Source organism: Aristolochia californica, unplaced genomic scaffold, assembly GCF_029961685.1.
Source record: "Aristolochia californica isolate CCGP_79_NKW_82.1479 unplaced genomic scaffold, dmAriCali1.0.hap1 SCAF_14, whole genome shotgun sequence".
Classification (NCBI taxonomy): Eukaryota; Viridiplantae; Streptophyta; class Magnoliopsida; order Piperales; family Aristolochiaceae; genus Aristolochia; species Aristolochia californica.
Window position 1 is genome coordinate 2,504,511 of NW_027181815.1, and position 10,645 is coordinate 2,515,155.

The following is a 10,645-nucleotide window of genomic DNA, read 5'->3' on the forward strand; positions in this document are numbered from 1 at the left end:
GAGAAAAATGACCGTTTGTTCCACCACTAAAAGCCGCGACTACCGAAGCGATGCAGTTCAAATTCAAAATTCTCTCCCTCCCCACAAATCCCAACCACACTGCGGTCCCTCTTCTAACTCTCTCAAATATCCACTTCTCTCCTCTCTCAGGTCATTCTGCTTCCGGCCATGATTAGTTTCAAGAAGTCTTCGACTGTTGCCCGCCAATCTCCGTACGACTCCCTGTATCTTAATCCCTTGACGGAGATGAAGCACAACCACAGCAGCAGTGAAGGTGGGGAACACGTTGCTAATCTGGGCCTTCAACTGTGCCGCAGCAAATCTGTTGTTGCTTGCGGCAAGGAAAATGCCGTACCCGTCGACGGCCGTCGCCCGAGGAGGAAAACGCTCTCCAATTTCCCTGTCGATGACAGGATCCTGAAGCCCTCTTCGCTTCAGGTGTGCATGCAGAAAAATGAGCCGGACTCCACCTTCGGCTCCAAACTACGGGGGAACAGAGATTCGAAACCAGAGAGCGCGTGGGACTTCTCTGATTCTGAAGCTGCGCCTGCTTCTTCTTGGGCTACTCTCCCCAACAGGTTAAATGGTGCTTTATTTTAATTTCAGCAAGATTATAGGGTCGCACATATCATTTGATAAAATTCCAATACAAGTTTCCTTTTTTTAGAATTTATTGTTAATTGCTACGTGGCGAAATTTTGTCAGGTCTTTGCTATGTAGGCCACTACCTCTGGATATCGGGAGGTGTACCTGCGTTATAGTGAAAGAGGCATCACAAGAGCTCGGCGGAGCTTCTCTGTATTCACTTCACACCAATGTGAGTTTTCAACTTTTATCTGATCCTTTCTGCAATGGAAGATGATAAAACATTGAGCTGTGAGTAGTCCTTGGTGATTTACTCTGTAATGCTCTGTTCTACCAGGTAAAATTAGTAGACAAAAACATGTAGGTCGGAATGCTTGAGGATTACTTGGAAATTTATCCTGAGTCAAGGTCTTACTATTATTTTTAGTTGTTGAACAAGTTACTGGCAACCAGAGGCCATCACTTTTGGGTAAACCTAGAGAAGATGAGCTGCTTGGTGTTTTGATATCTACCAGTAGTTGAGCTACTTTTTTCTTTCTCGTTATGACTGAAATTTCTTGGGCTAACCAGGAAGGCCAAGGACGACAAAATCGGAAACTAGCTGTCGCTCGGCATCGATGGCACAAAGGCCGCTCAGAATTTGTCATTGCTCAGAACGTTAAAGGGATCTTATGCACCTCAGATGAGAGTTTTTTGGGCACTGTAGCTGCGAACCTATTGGGATCAAGATATCACATATGGGATCAGGTTATTCTCTATTTAGACTCGTTAAGTTAAAATTCTTCGAGAGAACAGGTTCTTGTTACATTAATGGAAGCAGTGATAAAAGAATCTTCTTGTGAATGCAGGGAACTCCTTTTGATGCCATAAGAAAACAGTCTAAACTACTCCTTGCTGTCGTAACGTAATACATCTACTCAGTTTTTGTTTGTTCAATTAACAGTAAACAATCTTTTGTTGGTATTATGTCAGTCAAATTGTTATATTGACAGGTTTATTCCCACTGTGACAACATTGACGGGGCGTTTTAGAAGTATGAGGGCATGGATACCTAAACACCAATCCATGCAGTTAAAGAGTACTGGTCAGGTAAATATAGAAATCTAGACCTATGTGAAATGGAGAAAACCGATCTCCTTTTTGTTGAACAGAAACAGAATCTCCTCACAATCTTAATGTTCAGATCCAACATCTTAATGGCTTGCCCAGTAACTGGGAACAGAAAATGAGCAAGACGCAGAGGCTCTACTCAAAAGTCCCTAAATTCAATAATGTAAGTTTCATGAGGCATTTCTTGCACTGTCTATCTATATTGTAACAGAAAATATTATCTTAAATTGTCTAAAATTGTAACAAGAGGATGCACGAGTACAGCCATGTTCATGATCATGATCACTTGTATTAGAAGTTAAATTACTAGTTTTGTTATCTCTGGAACTGTAGGACATGAAACGATATGAATTAGATTTCAGAGAGAAAGGAAAACCATCAGGGTTAAGGATCCGATCTTCTGTGAAGAATTTCCAGCTGATTATGGAGGTACAACTTCATCTTTTGCTCTTGACAGTTCATTAGAACTTGGAATATGTTATTTTGACACAGAAAGTAAAACAGGATTCTAACACTTGGTATTGTTGAATAGGAAAATGGAAGACAGTCTATACTGCAACTTGGAAGAATAGGAAAGTCCAAGTATGTGATGGATTACCGGTAATTCTCAAACTCTTCTTGAGATCTTTTAGGTATTTTTCTTGCCTTTTCGAAATAGACAGGAATGCTTACCTGCTCTCCATTGTCACTGGTGCAGGTTTCCATTAACGGCTTACCAAGCTTTTTGTATATGCTTATCCTCCATTGATTCGAAGCTTTGTTGCTCGGTCTAAGCTGAATCTGCAGGATTTACTTCAGAATATTTTTTTCCCCTATCCACAGGATAGCTTTTCTGCTTTCGAAAGCCAAATAGTTTTCAGATCTACTTTTCTATCGTTTCACCGAGCAAAATTTCTTTGCTCTTAGAAGTAGAAATGTGATCTGTCAAAAGGATATAAATACCTTTCAGAAGTCAATCCTAGAAGATTTTGATGTAATCAAAGAAAACGGAGATCGATTTATCACTTCAACTGGTCATTTCTTCCATGAAAAAGGCCATCTGGCAAGTTCCCTGCGTCAAATTTCATAAACTCAGCCACATATTTGTATACTTTCAAGTTGAATATCAGAAAATTTTCATATAAATTTTCATAAATCTATGCTATCGAGTCGGTTCACGATTGGAAAATCTGTTTCTTATACTTAACAATTTCAAGCAAAGGATAGTCCCTTTGGATCCAACTTAGCCTCTACTAAGTATCTCTTGGTAATCAGAATAATGCAACTTACCCATGCTAGAGATAAGATTTGGTGGACAACAGGGACCGGTAATTAGCTTAAAATTCTTTTATTCCAGTTACCAAATCTGATTAGAAAATTAACAACGACTTCCTGGCTCTCAACCCCACATCTGATTAGCTTGGAACTTCCAGTTCCGTTTAAGCAAATGGGAAAAACATAACTTCACTCAAACCCCACTTTAATCACGCAAATCGCCGAATAAAGCACTTTACCCCTTATCTCCAATCCCAACTCGACACCTTTCACCGCCACTTCCACTCTTTCCCCCCTTCCACCCACTCATCCAAATTCCGTAACGAAAAACACACGGCTCTAACTCTCTAATACCTTATGGACCGTCCGATCAAACTCGACGGTCTGATGCTGATTTCGACTGATAATGATTCGTTATAGCGTACGCGAGCACTTAACCGACACAAGCTCTGGTTTTCCGCGTGATTTAGCCCGTGTTCAGAAACTTTTAACCCTCCCAAAATCCCATTTCGTAATAAAAATGGAAGGATGTGTAAGTCGGGAGCTTACATACCCGGGAATTCGCATATGATCGCCGGCGGGAGTCTCATCTGACGGTCCGGCGACCACGAAGGATTTCGTTACCAGCATGGACTCCGACCAATTAAGTACAGGGCCCAAGGTGGCTCAGATGACCACTCTCGCTTCCAAGAAAGAGGCGAGGGAGCCGGAGTCGCATATACCGGAAGGTTTGCCTGAGGGAGACGGCTGTGGTTCGGCGGAATCTGCGCTGGTCTTCAAGACGGCCGAGAAGAGCGGGGAAGGAGAAGATGATAAGAAACAAGAGAGGGAGCACAAACGGAGGTCCAAGAACTGGACTCGGATGGAGACGTTGAAGCTTATAAGGTTTCGGACGGAGATGGAGCACAGATTTCTACGTAGCAGCCGGAAGTCGGATCTGTGGGTCGAGATATCTGAGAAGTTGAGGAAAGAAGGAATCAGAAGAGATTTGCAGCAATGCAGAGATAAATGGGAGAAGCTGACGGCGGGATATAAGGAAGTTCGTGAGGGTGGGCGGGAGAAGGTGGACTTTGCGTTCTTCGACGAGCTCGATCCGATTCTCTCAGGGAAATCTCAAAGGATCAGAGACATTCTTGTTCAACGAATGGAGAGAGGCGATCAGCTGTACTCGGACGACGAAGAAGCCGACGACGTGACGATGACGGAGTACTTTCCGGCAAAAAAACAGAGGAGCTGGAGGAGCTCCGGGAGCGAGGCGCTGGATGCGTTGAAGGACTTGCTGGAGACGCTGATCTCACGCCAACAGAAATTCTTCGTGGAGGTTCTGGATGCGATCGAGCGAAGGGAGAAAATCCGAGAGACGATCCGGCAGGAAATGGAAGAGAAGTGGCGGGAAGAGGACCGCGCGCAGAGACTGGTCTTCCAGAACGCGATGATTCTACTGACGAAGAGACTCGTAGGCGAAACCGGCAGCGCCGCCAGGTTCCAGTCGGATTCCGGCGACGGCGTCTTGGGTGCATCGCCTACGGGGACAGCAGCCGGTGGCGCGTTGAAGAAGCGGTCGAGGAACTGGAAGAGATCGGAGATTCTGCTGCTGATAAAGGCGAGGAGGGGCATGGAAGGAAGGTTTGCGAAGTCGACAAGGAGGGCGGCGCTGTGGGAGGAAGTGGCGGCGGCTCTGTGGGCGGAAGGGGTGAAGAGGGACGGAAAGCAGTGCCGAGACAAGTGGGATAAACTCATGGCGGAACTGAAGGATGTCTCCGACGGCAAGCGGGGCAGCGACGACTGCCGCTACTACGCGGACCTGTTCGCTCACCGATCGCCCAGGACAGAGAATCCAACGGCTGCAGTTGATCTGGAAGGTCCAGTGAGCCCCACGTGAATTAACGGGCCCGACGAACGTCGCACCCTGTGACACGAGTCGATTCATGAAGTGGGTATAGTTTGTCTTGCTTATGGGAATTTGTTTGGATAAAAATGTCTCCGTGTAAAAATCGCAATACATGTGCTTATGTATTTATAATTATAACTAAATATTAAATATTTATAGTCACCTCTTTTTAATTTTTTTTTTTTAAAAGTAAGGGAAACCGAACTCCATGCACGTGCCGTGATGGGGCAGAGCTTGTCTTATGCACATGAGTCACGTGCTTGCATTATTGCCGCTTTGGTAAATTATTTTACTCTTGTCGGCGGCGAAGACTTCTCCAAAAATAGGGTGTAAAGTTCACACGAATCCAATCAATGCCAGCCATTAACTCATTTTCCCTAAAATGGCCCTGCGTTTCAAAAGGTTGCTGTTGTCGGGCCTCGCGGATTTTTCCTTAAGGCTTTTGGTCTGGGAGTTTTGGATTACTATTCAAACCCAACTCAGCCCGATCCAACCGCCTTTAATTTTTCATCCAATTTGAAACCAGACCCGTTAATGGTCGAACCAATCAATCCGATCTGGTCTGAAATAAAACTACCTTTTCAGATGACAGAAAAGCCCTCGCATTTCCGCGCTCTGCTCCAATTTCCCAGAAGCTGCGGGCCGCAGCAAATGAGCGGCCACCTCCACCGTTTAAAAGGCTGGCATCGCTTGGCTGCCAGTTCAGAGGCACGATAAAACCGCGTGGTCTGTCCGAATCCGACCGCCGAAGCTAGCGCCTCTTGTTTCTGCGTCTCTTCTTTTCCTCAACGGTGACGTCTTCCGGTGGTTCCGTTCCCAGAGACGACCCACTGGGCGGGGAAAGAGATGGCACCGAATCAGGATCAGCGGTCTAGATCTTCCAAACCGGCTACAATTCACAACTGTGCTCAGTCCGGAGATCTCACCGGCCTCCAGAAGAGGGTCGCTGAAAACCCTTCTCTCCTCAATGCCCGAAACGCTGTGGTATTTTTCTTTTGCTCTTTGTTCTTTTGCTTGTTTGGTGTAAGGAACGTACATAGCGATGACGAAGTTTTTTTACTGTCTCTGTCGTATTTTATGAGCATGTTGGGATAGGTGGAAGATATCTGAGGGGCATTCTTTTCTTTACCGTGATGCTACATTTAATTTATTTCGAGTTTAAGATCTTGTGTAACTTCATGGCATGCTATTTGATTTTGTAATTCGGTTATAGTCGTTTTTTTTATCGGGATAGGGAGCCTGGACATCCAGAATTTATTTGTCCTGTTTGCATCGTTGTCGAGTTCATGATTTTGAGTGTTTTCAATCTGTTGGAGCAGATTTAACATTGAATTTCTGATTTTAACATAATACTTTTACCAAAATGCAGGTTTATATGATGTTGATTTCGGGGTTTCTGTAGGCTAGTTTTTATATTTTCCTTTTCTTGATTGAATAGGTATTTTAGTCGTCTATGTTCTTAAAATCGATTTGTTTCTCCTTTTAGTAGTCGTTGTTATTTCAGGCTCTAATTGAAAATGGGTCTCTGGTTCCTAATTCTGTTGAAAAAATAGTCTTGACCTGCCAGAAATTACATCCCTGTTTGCTTCAGGACCAGATGCTATTCTGTGAACTTGTTACGTGTGGTTGAGACAGTGCTGCTCAAAAGAAGAGAAACTATAATAGTTATCAGAAGTAATTTGCTACCTCAAGCAAGGGTGGCAATTTATATTCATTTACTGGATTGCCCACTGTTTTGTCCTATCACAAATGGATATGAAATAAAAATATTACCCAAGTAAAAATTTGGGTGAATTTACTGATTTACTAATCTTGGTATCATCGTTTATTGTCAATCGTCATTCTATAACTTAGCACATTATAAGTATGAAGTTAATTACTTAATTTATTAATTTTTTATGGGAAGTTGGAAGAGGAAGGACGGTGTCAACCCCTGTGGGGCACACTTACCAGCATGGGGGAGGCTTTGCCCTTCCCCTTTCTCTCGAATCTCAGAAACAGATATTTGTGAGAGAAAGGGGTGGTAAAGCCTTCTTCCTTTCTTTTCAGGTCAGATTATTTGGAAAAGAAAAGTGGATAAGGCCTTACCCTTCCATTGCCATGTGCCCTTTCTTTAGTGATTATTTTTGTAACAATTTGGAAGAAAAGTATTACATGCGGGGGGGAGGGGGGAAGTCCCCTTACCATTCTTTGAAATCTCTATATGTATTGAATAGTTTTTTATTAAATGTTACTTTCTTTTATAAATATATTGAATTTTTAAAAATAATATTATACGAATTTTTTGTTTTGCCCGTTTATTTACCCAGTTATTATAGGAGGCTAGCAGCTTGTAATCAGCTTCACTGACAATCTGGATAAAACTTTTTTTATAAGCACTTGTTAATCTGGCTTTTGGTATTCATTTACTTGAAGGATTGACCATAATTTTAAAGCTTTAGTCAATCACATATTTTCTGAGTTTACTGTTTGTTTCAATTAATCGCTAACCTGAAACTTTATTGGAATGGCTTCATCTTTATTTATTTTTTCTGTTATTAGCCTTTTTTATTCTAATGTAAGCATATGACCTTTATATTTTTTGCTAAAAAAATTATTGATTTTTGCATTCTTTTGTCTCATTCCTATCCTTATCTACAGATGGCACAAACTCCTCTCCATGTTGCTGCTGGTAACAACAACGTTGGGATAGTCAAGTTCCTTCTCGATTATCGTGGGTCAGAAACTATTGAATTAGAGGCAAAAAACATGGTATTTTCAAAATAAATTGTTATACTTCGTTTTTTACAATTACTTGTACTGTTCGTCAGCTTGGAATTTTACTTTTTACCTATCCATATTTTTTTAATTTATTTTTTGATAATGACCTATTTCTATTTTATTGCCATTCTCTTTAATACAATAGTTCTTGACACGTTGTGTGTGGGGTGTGCTATCAGTATGGTGAAACTCCTTTGCACATGGCTGCAAAAAATGGGTGCAATGAGTCCGTGCGGTTGCTTCTGGACCGAGGTGCTTTTGTGGAGGCAAAGGCTAATGTAAGGTTCCATTATGTTTTAGTTTTGCTTATAAGGGTGCTTCAAACAGTCTTATTCATCTCCTGGCTGCATCTAATATATGCAAAATGTATTGTGATTTTTTATTATTAAATTAAATGTAATTATTGATATAGTTTTCATGGCCTACCACCGCATTGAGCAAGTCTGTAGGATTCTTGAGTCCCATAGTAATTGAGTCACATCCTTGCTGATAAATGCGTTTTGAACAAGTATTCTTATGCAATCAAATGGTGCTGATGGATGTCATCTGCTCACTCGCTGATCCGAAGGGTTAACATTGTCTTCCATGCACAACAGTTGGTTTCAGTGAGCATACTTGAGCTTTCATGTGCTCACAATCCATTAGAAATTTTACCATCATGTTTCTTTCCATTTCTAGTTTATTCAGTTTCTTGTATTAGCTGAAAAGTTGGAGTAAAGAGATCATCTAATAGTGCATTAGGTGTTTGTATAGGTAGATATGTTACATATTTTCTTTAAGTGATGAAGAAGGACATTTCTTTGGTGTATTTATAGGAGAGCACAAATTAGATTCACATTGATTAAGCCCTGGAGATCCATTAAAAACATGTTAGAATCAAGACCATTATTTCATCTCAGTGAAGAAGTATACTCTTTCCGCCTGCCAGAGGCTGATGGATTAGTGCTGTGGGAGTTACGTCCAAATAGAGTGTGGGCTGGCAGGTTGGCTTGCTAATGGGCTTACCAGGATGCTAGTTGGTAGAAGCAAGTTCGTTTTTATGCATTTTTCCATTCATAAAAATGAAAGAATTGACCCCTGATGCTATCTGTGATGTCAGGAGTCTGATAGTGCAGCTCAATGGGGCTTATCTGGGGGCATTTGCAATTACATAGTTTATACTTATAAAAGCCTTCATATTTGTAAATTGATTAATTTATCATCCTCTTAAATGTAAAAGTTAGGGCAAATTTGATGGGACCCCTATTTGGTAAAATGAAATCCTAGTTTTTTCACCCTAATTAGTGTCCTTGCGTAAAACACCAAAATTTTGGACGTTTAACTTTGTTGTGTTTAAAACTTACTCGTGTTTTTATTTTGCAGAATGGAATGACCCCACTGCATTTAGCTGTGTGGCACTCTCTTCGAGCGGATGATTCTTTAACTGTGAAAACATTGCTTGAATTTAATGCTGATTGCAATGTCAAGGACAATGTGAGTTTAAACACAATATCTGTAAAATAATGGTTTAGGAAGCCATACTATAATAGTTCTCATTCTTTTGAAACATATTTTACTGCAGGAGGGCATGACACCGCTTAATCACCTCTCTCAAGGCCCTGGCAGTGATAAGTTGCAGGAACTCCTTCATTGGCATCTCGAAGAGCAGAGAAAGAGAAAAGCTATTGAAGCATGTAGTGAGACAAAAGCAAAGATGGCAGAGCTTGAAGGTGCTTTGTCAAATATTGTTGGACTGGATGATCTCAAGCTCCAACTACGGAAATGGGCCAAAGGAATGCTGTTGGATGAGAAACGTAGAGCGCTTGGGCTTAAAGTTGCTGCTAGGAGGCCTCCCCATATGGCCTTCCTTGGGAATCCAGGAACAGGTGACAGATAGTATGCCAATGCTGCATAAAGCCTACATAAATACATAGAGATTCTCATCCTTTAAATGTTGAACAGGAAAAACAATGGTTGCTCGGATACTTGGAAGGCTTCTGCATATGGTTGGAATTTTGCCTACTGACAAGGTAACTGAAGTGCAGCGGACTGATCTGGTTGGCGAATTTGTAGGACACACTGGACCTAAGACAAGGAGAAAGGTATTTGCTTTATTCCTTGAATAAAGAATTGTCAGTGTTCATGTTGATCGAGACTAAAATGAGTCCCCACTTTCTATTGCAGATTAAAGAAGCAGAAGGGGGCATACTTTTTGTTGATGAGGCTTACAGACTGATACCGATGCAGAAGGCTGATGACAAGGATTATGGATTGGAAGCCCTGGAGGAGATCATGTCTGTCATGGACAGTGGAAAAATTGTGGTCATATTTGCTGGCTATAGCGAACCAATGAAGAGGGTTATCTCATCAAATGAAGGTTTTTGCCGGAGGGTAACCAAATTCTTCTATTTTGGTGATTTTAGTTCCAAAGAGCTGGCTCAAATCACCCATATCAAAATGAATAACCAACTGGATGACAGCTTGCTTTATGGGTTTAAGTTGCATGCATCCTGTAGCACAGAAGCTGTTACTGAACTGATAGAAAGAGTATCAACTGAAAAACAAAGGACAGAGATGAATGGAGGCTTAATTGATCCAATGCTTGTGAACGCAAGAGAAAATTTGGATCTGAGGCTTGACTTCGATTGTGCAGATGCTAACCATTTGCTAACAATCACATTACAAGATTTGGAAGAAGGGCTTCGGTCACTCTCACAGTAGTGCCATATTCCTGTAGTTCTTCTGGAGGGTAATTTATTGTATATCTCAGTATTCATTCGATTGAAAATTTATGTAGATGCCCGATTCTTTTGTTGTGAGAGTTTCTTCCTCTCTTGTTGTTTTATCATTCTTTTCTGTTCTTTAACATTGATATGTAATGATGTAAACCAATTATGCATACTCGAGAACTACTTGCAGTACTTGCGACTTCGATTTGATAAGATTGTAACTGCCTATTTAAACAGAGAAATGCAGGTCTAAGTAGGGCCTTGTCAAGGCTGAGTACGTTTCTAAAGCAATCTTTCCCCATATCGGGTCTGGAGCAGTTTTCTTTACGCAACTATG

General features: G+C 41.5%; 3 protein-coding genes across 3 annotated transcripts; all 3 read left to right on the forward strand.

Annotated features, from left to right (window-relative positions):
* Nucleotides 1–94: 94 nt before the first annotated feature.
* LOC137949776 (tubby-like protein 4) lies at nucleotides 95–2,798 on the forward strand. The gene is made up of 9 exons (XM_068795960.1): nucleotides 95–578; nucleotides 706–817; nucleotides 1,156–1,332; nucleotides 1,434–1,489; nucleotides 1,578–1,674; nucleotides 1,769–1,858; nucleotides 2,029–2,124; nucleotides 2,228–2,295; nucleotides 2,393–2,798. Exons 1-9 carry the CDS (start codon nucleotides 169–171, stop codon nucleotides 2,466–2,468), a joined length of 1,182 nt encoding a protein of 393 aa, XP_068652061.1. The 5' UTR covers nucleotides 95–168; the 3' UTR covers nucleotides 2,469–2,798.
* A 779-nt stretch (nucleotides 2,799–3,577) lies between these two features.
* On the forward strand, nucleotides 3,578–4,831 carry LOC137950213 (trihelix transcription factor GT-2-like). The gene has a single exon (XM_068796601.1). It carries the CDS (start codon nucleotides 3,578–3,580, stop codon nucleotides 4,829–4,831), a length of 1,254 nt encoding a protein of 417 aa, XP_068652702.1.
* A 668-nt stretch (nucleotides 4,832–5,499) lies between these two features.
* Nucleotides 5,500–10,541, forward strand: LOC137949775 (uncharacterized). The gene is made up of 7 exons (XM_068795959.1): nucleotides 5,500–5,824; nucleotides 7,481–7,591; nucleotides 7,780–7,878; nucleotides 8,963–9,073; nucleotides 9,162–9,465; nucleotides 9,542–9,681; nucleotides 9,764–10,541. The coding sequence occupies exons 1-7, from the start codon at nucleotides 5,687–5,689 to the stop codon at nucleotides 10,298–10,300; spliced, it is 1,440 nt and encodes a 479-aa protein (XP_068652060.1). The 5' UTR covers nucleotides 5,500–5,686; the 3' UTR covers nucleotides 10,301–10,541.
* The last annotated feature ends 104 nt before the right edge of the window (nucleotides 10,542–10,645 follow it).

What these genes read in the sequence shown, in the direction of transcription:
- LOC137949776 (XM_068795960.1), top strand. Translation starts at nt 169, where the DNA reads ATGATTAGTTTCAAGAAGTCTTCGACTGTTGCCCGCCAATCTCCGTAC. An exon ending in TGTATTCACTTCACACCAAT is followed by an intron (nt 818 to 1,155) that starts GTGAGTTTTCAA and finishes TGGGCTAACCAG; the next exon opens with GAAGGCCAAGGACGACAAAA. An exon ending in ATTTCCAGCTGATTATGGAG is followed by an intron (nt 2,125 to 2,227) that starts GTACAACTTCAT and finishes ATTGTTGAATAG; the next exon opens with GAAAATGGAAGACAGTCTAT.
- LOC137950213 (XM_068796601.1), top strand. Translation starts at nt 3,578, where the DNA reads ATGGACTCCGACCAATTAAGTACAGGGCCCAAGGTGGCTCAGATGACC.
- LOC137949775 (XM_068795959.1), top strand. Translation starts at nt 5,687, where the DNA reads ATGGCACCGAATCAGGATCAGCGGTCTAGATCTTCCAAACCGGCTACA. An exon ending in ATTGCAATGTCAAGGACAAT is followed by an intron (nt 9,074 to 9,161) that starts GTGAGTTTAAAC and finishes ATTTTACTGCAG; the next exon opens with GAGGGCATGACACCGCTTAA. An exon ending in CCTTGGGAATCCAGGAACAG is followed by an intron (nt 9,466 to 9,541) that starts GTGACAGATAGT and finishes AATGTTGAACAG; the next exon opens with GAAAAACAATGGTTGCTCGG.